At 32.8% G+C, this 23,628-nt stretch overlaps 1 protein-coding gene and 1 non-coding gene across 2 annotated transcripts; one reads left to right on the top strand and one right to left on the bottom strand.

The window, feature by feature from the left end:
- Nucleotides 1–1,022: 1,022 nt before the first annotated feature.
- Nucleotides 1,023–5,449, top strand: LOC107957157 (protein TONNEAU 1a). The gene is made up of 8 exons (XM_016892603.2): nt 1,023–1,363; nt 2,460–2,592; nt 3,280–3,368; nt 3,498–3,620; nt 3,859–3,986; nt 4,097–4,122; nt 4,207–4,360; nt 4,943–5,449. The coding sequence occupies exons 1-8, from the start codon at nt 1,277–1,279 to the stop codon at nt 4,992–4,994; spliced, it is 792 nt and encodes a 263-aa protein (XP_016748092.1). The 5' UTR covers nt 1,023–1,276; the 3' UTR covers nt 4,995–5,449.
- A 10,508-nt stretch (nt 5,450–15,957) lies between these two features.
- LOC121229901 (small nucleolar RNA R71) lies at nt 15,958–16,064 on the bottom strand. Its single transcript, XR_005927854.1, has one exon. It is a non-coding gene; the product is annotated as a small nucleolar RNA R71 (small nucleolar RNA).
- Between the last annotated feature and the right edge of the window lie 7,564 nt (nt 16,065–23,628).

Genomic DNA, 23,628 nt, shown 5'->3' with positions numbered 1-23,628 from the left:
ATATTTTAAAATATTTTTTAGGGATAAATTTTAAAATTATACATGAACTTTGATTTAATGTGCAAGTATGTACATGAATTTTAATTTGGTGTTATTATATACGTGAAGCTCTAATTGTGATTCAAATGTATATTTAAAACTTTAATTTTGATTTAATCCTACATATTTAAAGAAATAAATACATCAATTTATTTTTATATTGATTAAATACAATTATTTATGTATGTAATATATAAACATAAAAATAATGTTGTATCAATAATTATTTTAATAATTTACAAGAATTGAATTAAATCAAAATCAAAATTCATATATACAATTATATAATATATAATTTTAATATTTACCCCTATTTTTTATATATTAAACATTTTTATGCAAAAATATTTGTGAATTCAAAACGATACAGTGGAATAAAACATCTGCATATCAATTTCAATAAAAAACGGTGCTTCCATATAGGGGTGAGTATTCGATCGAGTCGAGTCAATTGAGTCAAAAAATTTCGAGTTAGTTGAGTTGATGAATCATATTCTAACAACCGAACTCAATTTGAATTTTTTTCGAATCGGATAGTATCAAGTCAAAAAATTTCGAGTCAAGTCGAGTCGAGTTAACGAATCCTATTATTTATATATATTTAACTAGCAAAAGAAGTATAAAATTATTTAACTACATAAACAATATAATGGTTTTACCTTTTAACTTAATGAGTAAACATTTATCAAAACAACGCAATTTTGCCTTTTAATTTAATGGTTTTGACATTTAACTTTAGAAAAGGTAAACATTTATCAAAATGATAATTTTGTCTTTTCTTATTCAGATTTTTGGATAACTCAAATTGTGTAATTTATATTCAAATTAAACCGAAAAATTTAATTTTTTATTCAAGTTGATTAAAATAACTTTAACCATTTAATTTAAAATTTAAAATTTAAAAATTTTATTCAATTTTTTGAATTTAATAGAATTTTACTCCCCCAAATTCCATAAATGCAGTTGGGACTACCTTGCTAGATATAGAAAATGAACGGTTAAGATCACACTTTACAATCTGCGGAATCTCCCATCAGATTACAAGATCGAACGGCCGGGATCACCTTTTACCTCCACTGGATCCCACATTCACCAGGAAAAAGATTGTTATATAAAAATATAATATGCTGCTTCCATTTTTCCTCTCTCTCGCAGCAGAACAAACTTCATTTCTTCGTCACCAGAAGAAGAAAAAGAAAAAAAACAGTTTCCTTAAATTTTCTAGGAAATTTAGAGAATGGATGATTACACGAGAGAAATGATGGATTTGAAAACCCTAGTTACACGAACCCTTGAGAAGAAAGGGGTTCTAGCTAAGATCCGGGTAAGAAAAAAAACTTATTATTATTATTTTGGTTTTGTTAATAGAATTTTGTGATTGGTTCTCGTAATCGTGAAAGAATAAAATAATTTGGTTGAAGAATTTGGCTTTCTTAAGTTGTAGTTGAGTAAAAAGGTCCTCTTTTGGCTGGATCTCATGTTCTGAATGATTTTAATTTTGTAAAACTACGTATTTTTAGTATTATTTGAATGGGTGAATTGGGTTTTTAGATCTTTAGCTATTAATGTAGGACCCGCAAGTTAAGATTACATAGTTTTTAAGCATCTAGGTGTGGTTTTATTTGGGGGAATGTTAGAGAAATTAGAAATGCAATTTTTGTTTTTCTGAAGTACTGAGGAGTGAGGAGCAGGGTAGGAAATTTGCAATTATTTTTGTTTAGTTATATGCTGGAAACTTTGAATGTGTAGTAGTGTCTTTGCATCTGGGTATTCTGCATATTTTATTTTCATGCGCTTTAATTGAGCAAATTTGCTGATAATTTCTTTGAAATGTATTGGATTTGTGGAAGGTACAAAATGGGATTAGTGCACCATTTAGCTGCTAATGAAAGGGTTAACTACTTTCGAGTAATTGAAGTGGGAACAGTTTGCTAGATCGGGAGTATCTACTATTTATATTTAATTTGGTTTTGGAAGACTTCAAATGAGCTGTTCCGAGTTTTGATTGTTTCTAAAGGAAATAGAGGAGAAAGTTGTCTCCTGAATTTTCAGGGATGTTGAGCCTAGTTAATGACACTGTTAAATTCTCTCTTGTATTTCGAAGTGCTGGAAATTTGTTTCCCTTGTCTATCTGTGTAGGGCTCCTAGACAGGGGATGAAAGAAAAGAGGGCCAGGGCAAGGGGCATATCAAGTGCCGATCTAATGAAGCCATAATTAGTAGTGTTATTATCTTTAAATGATTGCTGCTTGTGAAGTTTTGGAATTAAGAAAGCTGTTTTCTCCTTTGAGCATTATGTTTCTCGTTTTTCCTCTTTGTTTTGTAATTTTAATTTAATTGGTATTTCAGTTTCCAATGAATTATGCACTTGAATTGCTTTTGGTTAACGATTCTTTGTCACCCCTTTTGGGTTTTTGCTAGGCTGAACTTAGAGCAAGTGTCTTTGAAGCAATAGAAGAGGAAGATCGAGTCATTGAAAAAGAAGAAGGTTTACCTCCTGCATTATTGAGAAGTTGCAATGATCATGCTAAACGACTTCATGCTTCTCCTTTGGGTCTGTCTATTAAACTTTTAAGCCTTATTTTTATAATGCTATTTGAAGTTATTTAGTAGCCTGCATGTGATTTGGCTTCTGGCTCTTATGTTATTCTTACTTGAGTGTCATCCTTGGGTATGCATGTGTGCCTAACATGGGTGTGGCTAGGTTTTTCCTAGTTGTGACATGTATTTGAAGGATTCTCGAAGGTCATATCCCCGTATCCATGTACCGGACATGATTGCTGGATACGGGGACTTCTAGAAAACTGAAGAGTTGGAGCAACATAGACTGGCTCTCCTTTTATTTTTTAAAGAAAAGGCTAATATCTAGTTTTCCTTTTGTTCCTTAGGACCAGAATTTTCCCTATGTTTATTTAGATAGTTAATCTTACTTCTTCATGGGCTATTATTTGCTGGTATTAATTGACTAACAAGTCCAAGATTGTTTTGGTACCAATTTACATGCACCTTGATATATCAATTTGTTATATACTTTTTATGTTTTTATTTTTGCATCAGTAATCTTTAGAATCTATATCTGGCTTGCTTGTTGCTGGTCCTTGAGTATGGTCTTTAAAAAGTAGTTCATTTCTCAATTGTTAAGTCATGCTCTTTTTGCATTTGTTATGTTTTGGAATCTTCTCTACATCTGCCTTTCCTGTTCTTCTGTATGATAATGTGCACCTTGAACTTCCAAATGCAGGAAGACTTTTAACCGCACTAATATGCGAGTACTTAGACTGGGCGCAACTAAATCACACACTAAAAGTTTATCTGCCAGAATGTAATTTGGTAATCAAGTAATTTTCAGTGTATTACAGTTATGAATATGATCATTGCTTTATGGTTGTTCTTTTCATTGGTTTTATTTCTTTGAAGCTTACTAGTGAAGCATTGGATATTTGTTCTTTTACGTTGTAGCAAAAGGATTCTTGGAAAGCTGAGTTGGAAGACTTCAGTGGCAAAAGTGGTTATGATCTCAACAGAAATGGGAATAGTGGACCTGTGCTTTTGGATGTTCTTGAAGGCTTCTTGAAGTTTGACGTTAGTTAATCTCTGTTGTATATATGTTTATCTATGTTGCTTGGGTGTTAGTGTTGGATAGTAGTATGTGTACGGCTTAGGAATATTCATTCTTTTTAAAAATTTTCCATTTATTTGGAGTTTTCTATCCCTATATCCATATCCAAAAGTGTATCTGACTAAGGTTTTGCATTTTAATGTTCCTGAAATAATTTTTCATGGAAAATTAATGGCTCACTGTTGCTGATGACGTTTCTAGAACATATCACAAGCTAGGGGAACTGGAAGGAGACTACAAGAAACTGAGCCCTCATCTAGTTTAGAGTCTCGAAACACAAGAAGACCCTCGTCATCAACTGTTTCTGTTGGCTTACCCCCATTAGGGAGGTGCTGGTCTAATTTCACCTCCTTTAGTTATGATTTCTTCATCTTTATTACTTTCCATTTTTGTTCCAGATGCTCCTAAAAGCTGACTGGTTTTGCATTTTGTTTGTCAGGCCAGCTCCTGTTTCGCATTCATCTGGTAAGTGACTACCTAATGTATTGGTACGAAACACACATCTACGTTATTGCTACTTTTTCTCATTTAATACCTTTGGCAAATTAGACAGGAGAGCGGGATCCTCTGTGTCCGGTTACAGGAAAGACGAGTACAGTTGGAGGTATGATGATGATACCCCAGAAGATGTGATTCGAGCTTCAACTGCCTTGGAAAATCTTCAATTGGACAGAAAGGCCCGGAATCTTAGTACTTCTTGGCGGTTTGTTCCTCAACTCTTCTAAAATGAAATTTTGCTTCCTGGTTTCGATCTTGGTTCACAGAACATGCTTTTTAATTAAAATAGTCCCTTTGCAATCACCTCATTCTTTAAACAGTGGCATGCTATTTTGCATTATTTGTTGCAATGCATTCATCACATTTCTTTCTTCATGGTAAGGACACTTATACTGTAGTTAATAGATTTTATAGCATTCTTGTCTCTATTCGGCACACGTAGTCACAAGAAAAATGAATATGCATTTCATGGAATAATGGATGTATATCTGTGGCACCTTTTAAGCTTTTAGATGACACATTGATTTGCTGAGGCCCAACATTGTTCGGATATTTGGTATGAAGATGAATTGCAGTATCCTTTACTTGTTTTATACTTAGATCCGGAGCAGTAAGATGAATGCCTTTGTGAAACCTTTTGTTGCAACATGGTGTCTTTTTTCTTTAAGTTTTGAAATTGGTTTTCATAAAACGAGTCATGTCTTGTGCAACTATAGAAATATAAGAAATATCTTATATGCTTAGCCAGAAAATATTGCAAGTAATATCTGCTTAATTTGGTCATCAGGCATGCCAGTGATGGAATGAGTGAGGATGATGGCAGGGCCGATCATATGTAGTGCCGAACAACATATGTTGCATTATGGCATGTTTAGTTTAGCATGTATTTTCGTCAAGTTTTCTCCGAACCAAGTTTTTTCTTAGCCATAAGAAAGAAGGAAATGAAGTTATTATTGTTATATAATTGTGATGTGGTTTAGTGTTCTCTTTTGAGCTTTCTTTCCTTCTATGGTACTCCGACTCTGGATTGAGTGTCGGGTACTAGATTGCCACTCATGTTAACATTTTCAAAGTTTTTCCATGTATTTAGAGGGCCATAGAAGGGTTATATCCTCATACTGATGTCTAGATGCCCGTCAAATATGGGTGTTGGACACTGGTATATAAAGAAAAATCAAGAGTTGGAGCAGCATGACTTTTCTCTCACTTATTTAGTACTCAGTTGCTTCATTTAGTGTAGACCTTTTCCTGTATCAGCCGTTTGAGGGTTTTAGTGGATGGTTAGATCATTTTATTTTTTCAGGCTAAAATCTACGGCTATTAGATAATCTTTGATGAACTTCATGATAATTTATTTTTCTCTTCTTTAATCAACACGAAAAGACGCTATAGCTTTTAATTTAGGTTAAATGACAAATTAGTCACTAACAATTGCATGTTTTGTCAAAATGGCCTTAATTATATTTTTGAGCTTTTTTTGCCATCAACTTTTAACTTTCTTTCAAATAGTTTTTTCTACTAGATTTGATAAAAGTACCCTTAAGACCTTAAGAAAGTTAAAGGGATGATGTGGAATTTCATATGTTGATTATTATTATTTTTAATGAGATGTAATTTATTATTTAGGTACTCAAATAAGATAATTACATGTGAAAAAAAAATAATACATAAAATTTTTAAAAATTAACTCTTAATTAAAAGAAAGTAAATGTAAAAAAGGAAGAAAAAAAGAAAAAGATTGAATCATTTTGAAATTTTGGATCACCTGAAAATATTGAAATATCAACCGATGGATACCGATCACTTATTTCTATTCCCGACTTCTGAAGAGGTCAGGATTGCATTTGAAATCGATAAATTGAGGCAAAGCAAAAGTTAGTGTTTTGTTACTAATCAACTTGGCATTTTAATATTTTAGATTTGGGCTTATTAAATTTGGTGATTTTGATAGCAATATCTGTTGAATTGGATTCAGGGTTTTGAAAACTTAAATTTTGAAATTCAAAATTGAATCTAAATTTGTAATCTGAGTGAAATATAGGTTAGTCAAATGTATCAGAAATGAATTTCTTGCTCTTGGGATAGGTTGTTTGCCTGTTTGTACAGAAATAATAATAAAAAACAAAAAGACAATAATGAAATTCAAATACCTTTATAGAACATATTTCCTCATGAGTTGGAAATTTAAAAACACTATTTTTATTTTTTAAAGCCAAAGATATCATCTTTATCTTCAAAGTATGAAGATTGTTTTTTTTAAATCTTAAAATATATATTTGGTTTGTGTTGGGTGACCCTACCCTAATGTGCACCATGCTTTCTAATATTTTTCAAATTTAAAAATTATATATAAATATATTCATTTTTAGATTACAACACCAATTTCATTAGTGACTTTTTAAAATAATGACTACAAAAACTGAACAAATGACTTTTAAACTATTTTAGTTAGATGTTTTCATCTTGGTTGTTGATTATAAAAATATTAAACTTGACTCTTTCTTACTGATACTCCTAATGTGTTAGTATTGTTTTAACTTAATATTATCTTTTGTTGTCTTTAAACACGAAAAAAAAAATTATATTCTTATTATGATTACATAAATAAGCTTAATTAAATTTTGAATTCTTTAACTATATTTTTATATAAAATAAAAGTTGTACTATCATTTTATAGAGAATGTTTTTGCTTAAAATGATTTAGATTAAAACTTACATGTGTCAATGTAAAATAGATTTTTTTATATACAAAAAAAATAAAATAAAAATAAAATCAAAGCTAGTTAAAACGAGCTAGGCAGAAAATATACTGCTATGCACCCCATGGTTATTACTTGCCTCGTCTCAACAGGAGGTTCTTCAAAACGTTGCAGATCAAATGCATCAGTCCTCCACACTTTGGCTGAGCAATCAGCCACAAACTGCCTCCCACGAATCAATATCTTTTTTACAAGAGACAGTGTAGGGCCATCAGCATCTTGTTTAACATGTTAACCGCCTGCAAGTTATTCTAGTGGCCACTTAGTTCAATAAATAAGCTGAATTAAACTCTTCAATGGCTTAATATTCTAGTGACCAATGAGAAAAATAACTTATTTTATGTTTTTTTTAGCATGTGCGACAATATGTGATTTTGTTGTGTATATGTTTAACATGTGGGTAACAATTGATTATAATAAATTTGTTTTGTGTATTTATTTAATTATTGTTAAAGAGTGTCACAACATGTGAATTTATTTGTTGTTAATTTATTTTGAATGTGGATGACAACATATTGTTTGGAATTATTATTGGTTACTTGTTGTATTTGTTCTTCAACTAATAATTATTATTGGCTGCTTTTTTTTTTTTTGAATTATTATTTGTTGCATCATTATGTTATTTAATTTACATGCAGATTTGTATAGTAGAAATTTTTTAAATTATCTTTTCTATTTAAATACAAATATGTGACGATGAATATTACATAAATTTGCATGGAGGTGAACATTTGTGCATGACTCATATCTTAAGTATGTGAGTGAGAATAAATTTAAAGATAAAAGAGGATCCTGATGCCATATCTTACTTCGAGTTACATAATATAGTACAAAAAGGTGTGCAATTCCATAATATGAATAAAGTTTGGAAGGTGGCCTTAGGGTAGTATGGGATGAAAGCAACATCATAGATATGTTGAATTATTGGTACAAGCATTTTGCTATTGACTTATATGTGGAGCATGAAATAGATAGTGAGCCTTTTGTAGAACAAGATACTAATGCATCACATGTTTATGAAAATGATGATTTAGGAGTTGGTGAGGAGGTTGTTCTGGGAGCTATTGAAGGTTCTAACAAGGAGGGTTGTGGGCCCGGGGGGGGGAGGAGATAGTAAAGGTGTTGTCAAGGGGCTTTTGAGGCGGATCGTGAGCGGGAGAATGTTGATTGGTAGGATGTTGATGAAGCTTATATAGTTAATGTTAGATATCTTTCAGATGGGGGGGATGAGTTTCAAGCTACTAGGGATAAGTTGAAAAGCTTTAGATGAAAATCTATAAAAAATTATAAAATTGATGTTAATATAGAGAGGACGGTATGTGGACTTGAAAATGAAGTTTGGGAGGATGGAAAAGCCCAAGAAATACATGATGAAAGTACACAAGAGGCAAATGGTCATGAGACAAATTACTATAAGTTTGATGACCATGGGAGCATAGTGGGGTTCAGTTCTAGGGAGAAACATGAACATGGTGCAAGGAGAATAAGGAAGTTTCTAGTGTATAATCCAACTCATGAAAATCCCAAATTATGTTTAAGGATGCTCTTTAGAGATGAAAAAACTTTCAAAGATGTCATTTGAAATTATTCAAAGGTTTGAAGAGAGAAATTAAAGATTATTACAAATTAACCAAAATGAATCAGGGTTAAATGGATCGCCTTTGCGAAATGTCTTGGAGAATATCTACAAGTTATAAGAAAAGATGAAAGTGTCTACAGGTGACCAACTTTCATGAGGAGCATAATTTTGTGTGAGTTTCAAGAAGAAAGTGGTCAGTGTTGCTATAATTGCAGACCATTTTGAAGAAACTATAAGGGATGACTTGCCATAAATCGTAGTACTTTATGAAACTTAGGGTACTTTTGTTTACATGTAAAATGTTTTACGGAAAATGTTTTCTGCATTTTCTTGTATTTGTTTCACAGAAAATAGTTTGGTCAACGGAAAATGACTTACAGGTCAAAGTAAAATAAGCCATTTTTCCTATAAAATGACTTACCATTTTAAAAAGCGTAAGTCATTTTCCGGAAAAGAACTCATCTATAGATAATTTTATTTTTATATAAAAATTAACTTAAATCAAGCTTAATATTACTATATTAATAATTTTTTTACTTTTAAAAATATTAAAAATATAATATTTTTCAATATTATTAAATATACATATTTAATTATTTATATTTAGTCATATACTAAATTATTAATATAATAAATTAATAAATTATTTAATATTTCAATTTTATTTTAATAATAAATTTTTAAAATAGTAATTTTAAATAATATTATTCACATATTATTGAAAATGTTCAATATTAATATTTTAATAATAAATGTTTTGTAGTATAAAGGTTAAAATATGTCATAAGTCTGTGTACACTGCACAAATTTGTAATTTAGTTTTTGTACTTTTATTTTCAAGAATTTAGTCCCTTTACTTTTCAAATTAAAAATCAAGTCCAATTGTTGACATTGTTAATTTTTTTGTCAATTTTGTTGATGTCACATTTTTAAATAAAAAAATATTTACTTAGTAGTCACGTAATTAAAAAAAGACGTTGTAATGAATCTGAATTTAACATAATATTTTTAATATATGCAAAAACAATGTAAAATATAAAATTATAGATAAAAATAAATTCAATTAAATAATGAAAAAAATAAGAAAATCTCAAATGTATGTTTGTTTAATTAAAAACAACTTTTATAAAATATTTTTAAGAAATCTACCAAACAACAGAACATATTTTACACAGATTTCTCCAAACACCAGAAAATATTAACTTTTCTAAAAAAATAAATCATTTTCCAGAAATCATTTTCTGGAAGTCATTTTCAGTGAAACAAATAAAGCCTTAATGGGCTTGTTTTCTAGCCATTTTAGTATATTTTGTTGCATTTTCGGTTTTTTTTGCTTAGAGTTAAATAATTACAAAATAAGCGTTTTTGCGCATACTTTTAAGTTAGTTGACCTATTGGGTCAATACAGGCCTTAAAGTAGTTTTAACGATTTAATTAAGTGTGTAGGATGTTGGAAAAAATATGATTTGAAAATGGTTTTCTTGCATAGCGGAAAATTAAAATTTTAAAAATTGACCCGATTTGTGATATTTATAACAATAAACCTTAGACCGAAATTGTACTTGTGTTTTCGAAGAAGCGGATCCTTGATGTTTTTTCGGTTTTCAACCAAACGATCTTTTCTACTATTCTCGTACCACGACTACTTTAAGTGTGGGCTCGATCCAATTGAATCAAAACACAAAACTAGAAACAATTTTCTTTTCCTTTTGGTACTTTGTATCAATGTGTCAAACACTACTGTCTTTCTTATGATACTTTGTATCATTATGTTTTATCTTATGTGGTTTCTTTGAGCTTTAGCTATAACTGCACTTTTATAGTGTCATAGATTTTCCATACCTCATATTCGTCCCTCCATAGTGAAGTTAGTAGTACAACCCTGCTTGACACTTATTCACACTATGGACCTGCCGTCTAGGACAAAACACAGCCTGATGTTGATTTCCTCGAATCTTAACACGTTTTAAAGTCAAAATTAGTATATCCAATAGGAGTAAGATCTCCTTCGGAATACACAAGCATATAATTCCTCGTTTCCGTAAATATTTAAGTATATGCTTAACTGTTTGCCAATATCTTGGTTTTGGATTCACTTGATATCAACTTACCAACCCCATTACAAAACATATATCTGAGTATGTGAATAACATAACATACATAAGACTCTTACTATCTAAGCATAAGGAACTTCTCTCATGTTATCTTTTTCTTCTGTTGTATTAGGATAGTCCTCTAAAGAGAGATGAGATCCCGATATAGAGGGTTGATTTCCCTTCTTTGAATTGATCATTGCATAACGTTCCAATATCTTATATATATTTGAAGCCTAAGACAAAACTATCACTTTGTTCTTTTGATCCCTTAGGATTCAAATGTCTAAAAAAAAATTAGCTTCTCCCAAGTCTTTCATGCTAAACTATTAGGTTAACCATAGTTTAACTGATGACAATGTCCTTATATCATTCCTAATGAGTAGAATGTCATCGGCATATAGAATGAGAAAGACCACATCTCCATCCCTTAAACATTTGTAAACACAAGGTTCATCTACGTTTTGCTCAAGTCCAAAAGTTTTGATCACTTAATCAAATATTTGATTCCATGAGAGGGATGCTTACTTAAGTTCATATATGGATCTAAGCAATTTGCAAACTTTATGCTCATTTCCTTTAGCTATATATCCGGGGATTGCATTATATTGATGCTCTCTTCAAGATACCTATTCAAAAACGTTGTCTTGACATCCATTTTCCAGATGTCGTAATCAAGAGCCACTACAATAAATAACAATATGCGGATTGACTTGAGCATGGCAACTTGAGAGAATGTTTTTTTTGTAATCGACACCTTCTTTCTAAGCAGAACCTTTTGCTACAAGTCTGGTTTCATAAGTTTCAACTTTTCCATTTGCATTTCTTTCCCTATTGTAGATCCACGTACACCCTACGGGTTTTATCCTGATCTGTAAGTCTCCAAGTTCCCACACTTAGTTGGAATCCATAGAATCCATCTTTGTAACACACTTTCTGGCCCAGTCATTGGACCCAAGTAAAAGATGCTACGACAAAATTCAACAATCAATAAATACTTTATTAAAAAAATAAATTATTTGTAATTGATATCACATATAATAAAAAACATAAAAAGTTTTGAAATTTGTAAAGACATAATTGTGAAATCCAGAAATATAATATGATCAAATTACAAAATTTTAAAGTTTTAAAGTCAATAAAGAAAATATAGTTGGTATCGATATTGAATCAATACCTTACTGAAAATCGATATCAAAATTCAATTTTGTTTCTTGGAAAAATAAGGGTATTGATAATTATTTTATGATATCGATATTTTATGAAAAAGTATCAATACTTAAATAAAACCGATACCATTTTGGGATTCTATTTGTTTTAAAACTATTCATATGGTCAAGTATCGATACCAAATGCCAAAATATTGATACCTAATTTCAAAATGGTAAAATCTCATATTTAAAAAGTTCATTTCATGCTAAATTCACCTACTAAACAAGAGACAATGACAACACCAATTCAAACACTTAAATGTGTAACCAATGTGCCTTCATTGACACCACAATTCAATTTCCAAATCAAACTTATATATATCACACCAAGCTACTTTGCATCCAAACCACAACACTCAACCATAAAAACATACCAAATTTATCATCCATTCTTACCATTCATGTCTACCACAAACATATTATGACCATATATATAAGTAGGTGAAATTAAGATACCAAACACAATCTTGTATACAACTTCAATCCAAAACTAAGCCATATATGTACAAGTAGCTAAAAGAAGGTTAAAACATCATCACATTAACAAAATAGCTTAAAGATTCCTAGTACATGCCATTTATATCTGACATTTAAAGATCAAAACAACTACCGAGATGATGAATGGACAGTGTGTGTGTTCCAAATCGATCTTCCAACTGTCAAAGCTTTTCAAGATCTACAGGGAAAAATACAGACAACGTAAGAAATTTATACTTAGTAAGCTCGTATAGAATGTAACATAATTTTCTAATTCAAGATTATTTAACTTAATTATGCATTGAGTCATAAAGCATCTATATGTTCATTTGATACATTTTCGTACAACAAACCTCAATAGTTTAATGAAGTATTCACTCCAATGGTGTACATTTCCGAGTAATTCATTGTTTCAAAGGATGCCATGTATCTTCCAACCATGGTCTTATGCATTCCTAAAGTAATGCCATAGTGTCTTCCAACTATGGTATTGATTGTTACCGATGTGATGCCATAGTATCTTTCAACTATGGTCTTATTCGTATCAGATTTAATGCCATAGTTCTTTCAACTATGGTTTTATACATTTCTGGTTTAGTGTCATAGTATCTTTCAACCATGGTTTTATTCATTCCAGTTTAATGCCATAGTATCTTTCAACTATGGTCTTTCTCATTTCAGGTAAAATGCCACGATATCTTTCAATCATGGTCATTTTCGTTTCTCAATCCAGGGAATTTGATGAACCAATCATATATAGATAAACATTAAATTACAAAACATCAATCAATTAACTACTAAATTAACTTACGAACTTACCTAACAAAAATGGTTGCTGGAATAAGATCGACTTTTATTTAATTACTTTAGCTTTCCTACTATTCAAGTCTGCTTGGTTTGTTTCTTGATATAAATAGTAATTTCATTCAATTAATACCATTCTAGCACTTAAATAAGCAGTTTTATACAATTAAGTCCATCCAACATCATTTTACAAAATTACCCTAAATTTTAACTTTATGCAATTTAGTCCCTAAACCTGAAACTTACAATTTAACCAAAATTAACTAAAATTCATGCTAGAACATTTTCATAGGGACTGGAAACACAAAAATATACACACACTTTTTCATACCATTTTAACTCAAATTCATGCAATTTCGTAGTAATTCTTGTCGAAAAATATATAATAATTATAAAATAATTAAATTGTACTTAAATTATTGACATGTTGAATTTTAATTAATTTTATAAAAAATTTTGATTAATTTTGATAATTTTCGACAGATATGCATAAAGAGCGAAAATTGGCTTGGCAGACAATACTAGAAGTGCAAAACTTAGAAGCAATTTTTGAAGTATCGAGGCAAATTAATTTTTTAGGCGAAGACGGTCCAAATTATGAATATTAATTCATAATATAATTAATTTTAATTTTAATCCAAATTATTTTTGGTTAAATAAATTATTATTAATTAATTATGATAAGAGGCCCAGTTGAGCTGAATCGAGAAAACCGATTCGACCGAGCACTAGGCAGCCCAAAACCATCCCACATGCTGACCTAATCAGCTTGTTTGGCTATTATTTGTCTTGCAAAATATCTTGTGAAGACTCGAATTTGCATTCAAACCCCTCCACTATTCATACATTTTTAGATTTGCCATTACCTTAAAATAACAAGTTTGAAACCTTCAAACTTGCCACATGTGTGGCCGGCCATGGGGGACTCTATGGCTGCTGATATTTTCTATTTTTAGCAGCCTACTCAACCTATAAAAACCCCCTTGGCTGCTCATTTGAAACACATCTCAAAAACTCTCATCCTTTCACTTCTCTCTCACTTTCTCTCTTCAAATCCCCTTATGTTGTTCTTTATTTTCTTCCCCATCCCCTTGCTGATTTCACCTCTTGAAAAAGAGTCCTCCAACCACCGTTTGGAGCAGAATTCAAGTGTTTTTGGAAGTCTCGGTTCAACAAGAACAATCGGAGAAGGAGGAGCGGAGCAAACTAGTCAAGCCTCGGAGAAACACTAGATTTGATTCTTGTTCCTTATCTTTTTAATTTTATTGTTGTTGTTATGAACATGTATATGAATAATTGCGATGTTGATATGTTTAATTTAATTAATATGGCTTAAATTTAATTCATGTTAGGTTGATTGCATTTTGTCCACTTAACTTATTAAAATTGTGTGTGTGTTGTTATAGGCATTGGTAAGATGTTTGATTAAGTAAAATCATGACTAAGTTATTCTTGCATTATAATTGTAAGGTAACTAATGAATTAATTATTTAAACGGATTGAAATTTTAATTAATTAACACGATATTGAATCAGTGCATGTTTAATCATCTAAAGTAGTTGAGGGCTAAATTAGCAACGGTATCAAACGATACATTAGCCTTGCATAACTTGCAAGATTATTGTGATTAAACTATTTCAAGGTAGGAAAACATTGTTACCTCATGTAATCTTTTATGTGCTTATGAGATTGAATTAATTGTTTGAATTGGCATAGAGATATGTATAAGAAATTATTTTTAATTTCATAAGCATGTATGTGCGTTAACGCATTTTCTTATTAAAATGTGTTTAATCAGTTGAATTGACATAGAGATATAGTGAAGAGATAAATGGTTTTTGGTATGTGAGTATGTTCATAATTTAGCAAATTACCAAGTTGCAATGAATTTATTCATAACAACATGAACATGAATTTAGTAATTCGAAGTTAAGAAATGTGGTTAATCTAACACAATTACGTCATTTAGATTAAAACCATCTTTTAAAATCATGCATTGGAACTTTTATTTTCTCTTTATTTATTTTACTTAGTTAAAAATCTTAGTTTTTAATCACCTCCTCAAATCAAAATATTTTTCTTCACCATAGTATTTTTAATTGCATTCATAAATAATTCTTTTCACAGTCCTTGTGGGTACGATAACTCGACATTTACTTGTCACTTTATTACTTGTTGCAATTGTGTACACTTGCACATTGCCATCATTCCAAGTTTTTGGCGTCGTTGCCGAGGACTATTTTAAAAGTCATTATTTGTGAATTTTGTATTTGGTTTAATTTTCTGTTCATTTTAACTTAATTAAATTTTTTGTGTTTGTTTCAGGTGTTTATGAATATTGATTGAATCACCGATTTACTCCTCGTAGACCCTGAGATTGAAAGAACTTTTCGATAATGAAAAAGACGAGCAAGTTAGAGAAGGATTGAAGAGATGATCTTTGAAAATTCGAATCAAGGAAACAGAGCAAACCCTCGTCAAAATCCTATCCTTATTGCTGATGATAAGGATAGAGATTTAAGACAGTATGCCGTGCCAGTATTCCATGATCTTAATCCGAGTATTAAGAGACCCCGAAATCGAGGCACAACAGTTCGAGCTGAAGCCAGTCATGTTCCAGATGCTTTAGATAGTGGGCCAATTCAATGGGAATGTCTACCGAAGATCCTCATCTTCACTTAAGACTGTTTATGGAGGTGAGCAATTCTTTCAAGTTAACCGGAGAACCCAAAGATGCGCTACGATTAAAGTTGTTCCTATATTCACTAAGGGACAGAACTCGAGCATGGTTGAACTCATTGCCACCAAATTCTAATTCCACACGGCAAGAATTAGCAGAAAGATTACTCATGAAGTATTTCCCGCCTAGCAAGAATGCTAAGTTGAGGAATGAGATCACTTCTTTCCAACAAATGGATGGCGAGTCCTTGTATGAGGCATGAGAAAGGTATAAAGAATTATTACGGAAGTGCTTTCATCATGGAATCTCTCATTGCATCCAAATCGAGACGTTCTATAATAGTCTCAATGTAACACCCCTCACCCATATTTAACGGCAGAATAGGGTTTTCAGAGCATTACCAAACTTAAAACACAATAATCATACATTTCACATACATTTCACAATTTCATATAATCATCATTCAATAACATTCACATTGTCCCTAAAACAAGCCTACAAGGCCTTAAACATGCATTCGGGAAGGTTCGGGACTAAACCGATAACTCAGGAAACTTTTGGAACACTTAGAAAATTTTTCAAACTACAGGGGACACATGCCTATGTGGCCCAGTCGTGTTCTTACACGGCCAAAGACAGGCCCGTGTCACAGGCCGTGTGGACATTTGAAATGGAAGCACATAGTCGTGTCCCAGCCTGTGTCCGACCTCGTGTAACTCTCTGACTTGGGTCACACGGCAAACACACACACCCGTGTGGCCTAAAAATGACCACACACGCTCGTGTGCCAGGCCGTGTGCTATGCCGTGCCAACCCTGTAGGGTATATTGACTTATGGCACACAGCCAAGACACACGCCTGTGTGTTGGGCCGTGTGGAGTATACTAACTCGATTTCAATTTCAACACCAGGGGACACACAGCCGTGCAACCTGACCATGTGTCACACACGGCTGAGACACACGATCGTGTGAACAAAAATAGGCTATTTACCAAGCCAAGATGCCACCAACTTGCACACACCTAAACCAACCCATTTGGCACCAAAACATAGCATATATAGGCCCTCATCCAATCTCAACCAAGCATAAAACATACCATTTCAATACCAATAGCAACAAGTCTCACATATATCACAAAATGCTATTGCATTTTATACCAAATTCACAATCCCAATTCAACTACATAGCCACTTTCAAACATGCATCAATTTATCTAAACTCACAAGCATACTTATTCTTAATTCATCAACCAATTGACATCCACAATACTTATTATCAACAAGCATCACATATATCCATCATCAAGTTCACACACAAAACATATGCACAATTATATACACAATCAAATCCAACCAAATTAAGCCAACTTCCATCTCTATATACAAAACCAAACTTTAGGCATTTACAAGCCAGTTTAAATGGCTAAATTCATAACTAACACATGTGTACCAAAATAACCAACTCCTATACATGCCATATACTCAAAATACTTAAGTTCAAAAGTACCAAAATGATAGTAGGATAGTGTGACGAAGTCTCCGAAAATCCCGAATTCGAGCTAGCTTTGAAATCACTATAAAACAAGGAAAAATAAACAAAGTAAGCTATAAATCTTCGTAAGTTCATATAACATTTAAATCAACACAATGTATATGCTTTAATTAAGCAATTAAAGCATAACATAACATGGCTTTTAATGAATCACCAACCTACCACCTTTGCATTCATAAGATAGATGTAACTTTCATAATTTTTTTCCTTATTTTAACGTATTGCTCGGTTTATGTACATAACTGTACCATTCCATATCAAAATCATACTTATCCACATCTTTGACATACCTGTTGAACCATTTGGAATACTAGCAGATACTCAGGAATCTCGCACCCTAAGTGCCACATACTTAGCCGAAGCTATCTCAATCTTGTATCGCATATAATGCTTACACTAGAGCTATCAACGGGTCTACTCACACAAGCTGACGGTCATGACGAAGCTACACGGTGTTGCTCACAAAAGCTGACGAGTATTCGCAACACATGCCGACTAACTTAGCCACCGATAGAACGTACAGACCAACACCCCAATAACAATATACCCCTAATGACATGTCATTCGTATCCTAATCTATTCCTAAGGTTCAACTGGGATTTCCAATGCTGAATCTTCGTCGAATAGGTTTGCAATGTCGTATTCACAATTTATGCAATATTAATGCATTTAAAATACAATTAAAACAAAACTCATTACATATGAACTTATCTCGGATGCAAAAATGACGAATTAAGTCGATTAATTTGATACTTTATTGTTTCCTCGATCTAAATCCGTATTTCGCCTTTCTTGATCTAATTGCAATCAAAATTAGCTTATTTAATAATCCCTCTATTCAATTTAGTCCAAACACACACATTAAAGAACTTTTACATTTTTACACCTAGCATTTCACATTTTTGCAATTTAGTTCATAAAATCACAAATTCATGCAATTTGACCAAAACCCATGCTAGCCGGATTTCAATTAGGTCCTAGCAGTCCATACTTTTCATGTATTTCACAATTTAACCCCAAAAATTACACATTTCACAATTTAATCCCTAATTGACAATTTTACTAAAAATCACTTTACAAATGTTGTTTATCTAACAACAATCATGCATTTTCTATCATCAAGCATCAAAATACTCATGTATTCATTAATGGAAAAAATCTAAACCTTTAACAGTTTTGCAAAATAGTCCCTGGACTACTAGACTAAGCTACAACGATCTTAAAAACATAGAAATCATTAAAAAACAGGACAAAAATCGTACCTTAATGGGCTATGAAACCTTGGCCAAACAAAAAACCCTAAAAATGGCTATTCTTCATGTGAAAATCGGCTAAGGAAGATGATAGCCTTAAAATTATCGTTTTTGTTTTATTTATTTTACTTTAATAACCAAATTACCTTTTTAACCTTAATTATAAAATATTAAAATTACTTAATACATGTCCATAAAAGTCCACTCATTTTAAAAATAGGATATTTATCACATAAGGACATCTATTATTTAAATTCATAGCCATTTAATACCTTTAAGTAATAGAATACAAGTTTTACACTTTACGCGATTTAGTTTTTTTTATCAAATTAAACCCTTAAACAATAAAATTTCTAAACGAAACTTTCACACAATCATTCTATCATATTGTAAGCATTAAAATAATAAAATAATTATTTTGACTTCGATTTGTGATCTCAAAACCACTATTCTGATTTGACTAAAAACGGGCTGTTACACTCAATGCTCACACAAGGATGGTAGTGGAGGCTTCTATTAATGGTGCTCTCCTTTCTAAGTCTTATAACGAGGCTTATGAAATCATTGAGAGAATTGCCAGCAACAATTATCAATGGCCAACCAATCAAGCAGCATTAGGAAGATGAGTCGCTAGAATACATGAAGTGGATCCACTCACTTCACTCCTATCTCAGGCATCTTCGATTTCTTTAATACTTAAAAATTTTACCACTAATGGGTTTAATAATTTTTCTATTCAACCACCTAATCACTTTGAAAATAGAGCCTGTGTTTATTGTGGGGGGAAGGAGTTTTGTTCGAAGAATGTCCATCAAACCTAGAATCCGTGTATTACATGGGTAATCAGAACCAGAATCGAGGAAGGCAAGGACTACAATCTAATTTCTACAACCCATCTTGGTGAAACCACCCTAATTTCTCTTGTAGTAACCAAGGGGCTGGAACTGGCAACACTTATGCCCAACCTAAACCAACCTAGCCACCTATTTTTACCCAAAAAGTTCAGAAGCAACCTCAATCTGAATCTTCCAATGGCTTAGAAAACTTGTTGAAGGCATACATAGCCAAAACTGATGCCTTAATCCAAAGCCAAATAGCCACATTGAAAAACCTGGAAAACCAAATAGGTAAGCTTGCAACTGAACTTAGAAACCGTCCATAAGGTGCTTTACCTAGTGATACTAAGAATCCAAGAAATCCTGGGAAGGAACATTGTAAAGCATTGACATTGAGGAGTAGAAAGACATCAGAGCCCAACATTGTCGAGGTGGAAGAGGAGCCAGTTGATGCTCAAGACTCAGTGGAAGTTTAACCAAGTGTTGAAATTCTAGTTTCACCGGAACCAGAATCTATAAAATCTAATAAGGTAACTTCTGAATGAGTAAATTTTGATAAATTAACAACTTCGTTAGATGCAGAAGTGCCACAGAAGATGAACCAACCAGTTCTAGTAAAGAATCCTCCACCACTTTACCTTCAAAAACTTCAGAAGCAGAAGCAGGAAGTCTAATTCAAGAAGTTTATAAACGTACTCAAGCAACTTTATATCAACGTTCCATTGGTAGAAGCACTTGAACAAATGCTTAATTACGTCAAATTCATGAAGGATATCCTGTTCAAGAAATGAAGACATGAAGAATTTGAGACGGTAGCCTTGACGAAGGAATGCAGTGCATATCTTCAAGACAAACTGCCCCGAAGTTGAAGGATCCTAGATGTTTTACCATACCTTGCAACATTGGAGCAACATATTGTGGTAAGGCACTATGTGATTCGGATGCGAGTATCGACTTGATGCCCATGTCAATATTTAGGAAGCTGGGGATAGGTCAAGTTAGACATATTACGATTACACTTTAATTAGCAGATCGATCCTTAGCACATCTAGAAGGAAAAATCGAGGACGTATTGGTACATGTAGAAAAATTTATTTTTCCTGTTGGCTTTGTTATTCTAGACTTTGAAGCAAATAAAGAGGTGCCAATCATCCTAGGAAGGTTTTTCCTAGCAACTGGAAGAACCCTTATTGATACGCAGAAGGGCAAGCTTACTATGCGTGTTCAGGACGATCACGTAACATTTAATGTTTTTTAGTCTATGTGATTTCCTAACACACTTGATGATTGTTCTGCAGTGTCTGATTTAGAGGAATTAATCAGGGAAAGGAACTCACTTATGTTGAGGACCTGTTGGAGCAAATTTTGACATCAGACCCTCCAAGTGATGGAGAGGGGGATGAATACTTAGCTTTGCTAGAATCTAATTAAAGGGGATTTAAACCACAATCCCATTATAAATATTTGGAGTTAGAGAATAAGGATTATGCCGAAACAAAAGCGTCAATTTAGGAGCCACCTAAAATAGAACTGAAGGTACTTCCTTCATATTTAAAATATGTTTATTTAGGTAATGCTTCTACTTTACCTGTGACTGTTTTAGCAGAATTGACCGGAGAGCAAGAAGAAAAAATCATCCTAGTGTTGAAACAATTCAAGAAGGTTATTGGATGGAACATAGCTGATATTCGTAGTATTATTCTGTCTGTATGCATGCACAAGATCATCCTAAATGATGGCCAGAAAGGGACGATTGATGGACAACAGAGACTAAACCCCATCATGAAGGACGTAGTAAAGAAAGAAATCATTAAGTGATTAGATACAGGTATAATTTATCCCATCTCAGATAATTCGTGGGTAACTCCGGTCCAATGCCTACCAAAGAAAGGAGGTATTATGGTCATTGTGAATGAGAATAACAAATTAATACTGACTAGAACGGTTATAGGATAGAGAATTTGCATTGATTACCGAAAGCTGAGCAAGGCAACTAGGAAAGATCACTTTCCTCTACCGTTCTTAGACCAGATGCTAGATAGACTCGTGGGTCGTGACTATACTATTTTATCGATGGATACTCGGGGTATAATCAAATTACAATAGCATTAGAAGATCAACACAAAACAACATTCATATGCCCATACGATACATTTATATTTAGACGCACGCCATTTGGTTTATGTAATGCACCTGCTACGTTTCAAAGATGTATGATGTCTATTTTTACTGACATGGTTGAGAAGTATTTGGAAGTCTTTATGGATGATTTTTCAGTGTTTAGAGACACTTATAATGGTTACTTAGCCAATCTGGCCAAGGTCCTAAGGCGATGCGAAGAAACAAACCTCATACTTAATTGAGAAAAGTGTCATTTCATGGTAGGGCATCGGATAACGAGACATGGAATCGAGGTAGATAAAGAAAAGGTAGATGTTATTGAGAAAATCCCACCTACAACATCTGTAAAGGGTGTAAGGAGCTTTTTGGGCTACACAGATTTCTATCGAAGATTTATCAAGGACTTCTCCAAAATTGTTAAACCCTTATGCAAATTACTTGAGAAGGACACGATGTTCAACTTTGATGAGGAGTGCTTAAGAGCTTTCAATGATTTGAAGAGTCGGTTAGTTTCAAAACCCATAATCGTTACACCAAACTAGGATTGCCATTTGAACTGATGTGTGACACAAGTGACTTCGCGATAGGAGCTGTTATGGGCCAGCAAAGGAATAAAGTTTTTCATTTTATCAACTATGCAAGTTGGACTCTGACAGGAGCTCAATTGAATTATACGGTGACAGAGAAAGAGTTACTTGCTATTGTGTTTGCATTTGACAAGTTTGAGTCTTATCTTGTAGGTTCCAAAGTGACTGTCTATACAAACCATTCGGTTATTAAGTATTTACTTGGCAAGAAAGACGCTAAGCCAAGATTAATTGGATGGGAACTTTTACTCCAAGAATTTGACCTAGAAATTCAAGATTGAAAGGGAGTAGAAAATCAAGTAGTAGACCACTTGTCTAGATTGGAGCCGTAAGAAGGGAATTCTCCACTTATACCCATTCAGGAGATTCCCAAATGAACACATACTGAAGGTAAATCATGTCCATAATATCCATTGGTTTTCTGATATCGCTAACTATTTAGCTTGTGGTATGATGCGATTGATAAGACGTATCATCAAAAGAAAAAGTAAAGTGCTATTTCTGAGAAGATATATATTTGTTTAATAAGTATGTAGATCAAATGATCAGGAGATGCATGGTGAAAGATGAAGTAGATAAGATTCTATATCATTACTACACAGCTCCAAGTGGAGGACACTTTGGAGGTACACGTACTGCAGCCAAAATATTGCAAGCTGGATTCTTTTGGACAACACTATTCAAAGACGCATATGCTTATGTAAAGAGTTGTGATCAATGCCAAAGGGTTGGAAATGTCTCCGACAGAAATGAGATGCCTGAACAAACATCATTAAGGTAGAATTATTGGATGTTTGGGGTATTGACTTTCTCGGTCCTTTCCCTCCATCTTTTGATCACAAATACATATTGGTAGCAGTTGATTACATATTTAAGTGGGTTGAGGCCGAGGCATATCCAACAAACGATGCTAAGGTTGTGATGAAATTTTTGCAGAAGCATGTGTTCTCAAGGTTTAGAAACCCGAGAGCTATCTTCAGTGATGAAGGGTCCCATTTTGTGAATAAATGATTGAAATGGTTACTCCAAAAACATGGAGTGAAGCATAAGGTTGCCATAGCTTACAATCAACAGACAAATGGGCAACTTGAACTGGCAAAAAAAGAAATAAAAGGCATACTCAAGAAGGTAGTTTTCTTGAACTGATAAGATTGGTCCAAAAGACTGGATGATGCTTTATGGGCCTACAGAACAGCATACAAGACACCTTTAGGGATGTCACCTTGTAGGTTGGTTTTTCGGAAAGCCTATTATTTGCCCTTAGAGTTAGAGCACAAAGCTCACTAGGCTCTCCAACGACTCAACTTGGATTTTAAGCTTGCTAAAGAGAAACAGATGCTTTAACTCAACGAGTTAGAAGAATTTCGAATGTTGTAACACCCCTAACCCGTATCCGTCGCTAGAGCAGGGTTACGAGATATTACCAATCAATTCACAATGTGAGGCATACATTTATTAACTGTAAAACATTAATTCTCGTAAATCATTCAACACAATCATATTGTACCTTATAAGGGCCTA

Source organism: Gossypium hirsutum, chromosome A05, assembly GCF_007990345.1.
Source record: "Gossypium hirsutum isolate 1008001.06 chromosome A05, Gossypium_hirsutum_v2.1, whole genome shotgun sequence".
Taxonomy (NCBI): Eukaryota; Viridiplantae; Streptophyta; class Magnoliopsida; order Malvales; family Malvaceae; genus Gossypium; species Gossypium hirsutum.
The sequence above is the reverse complement of the archived record's forward strand: the minus strand, read 5'-3'. Positions and strand labels throughout refer to the sequence as shown.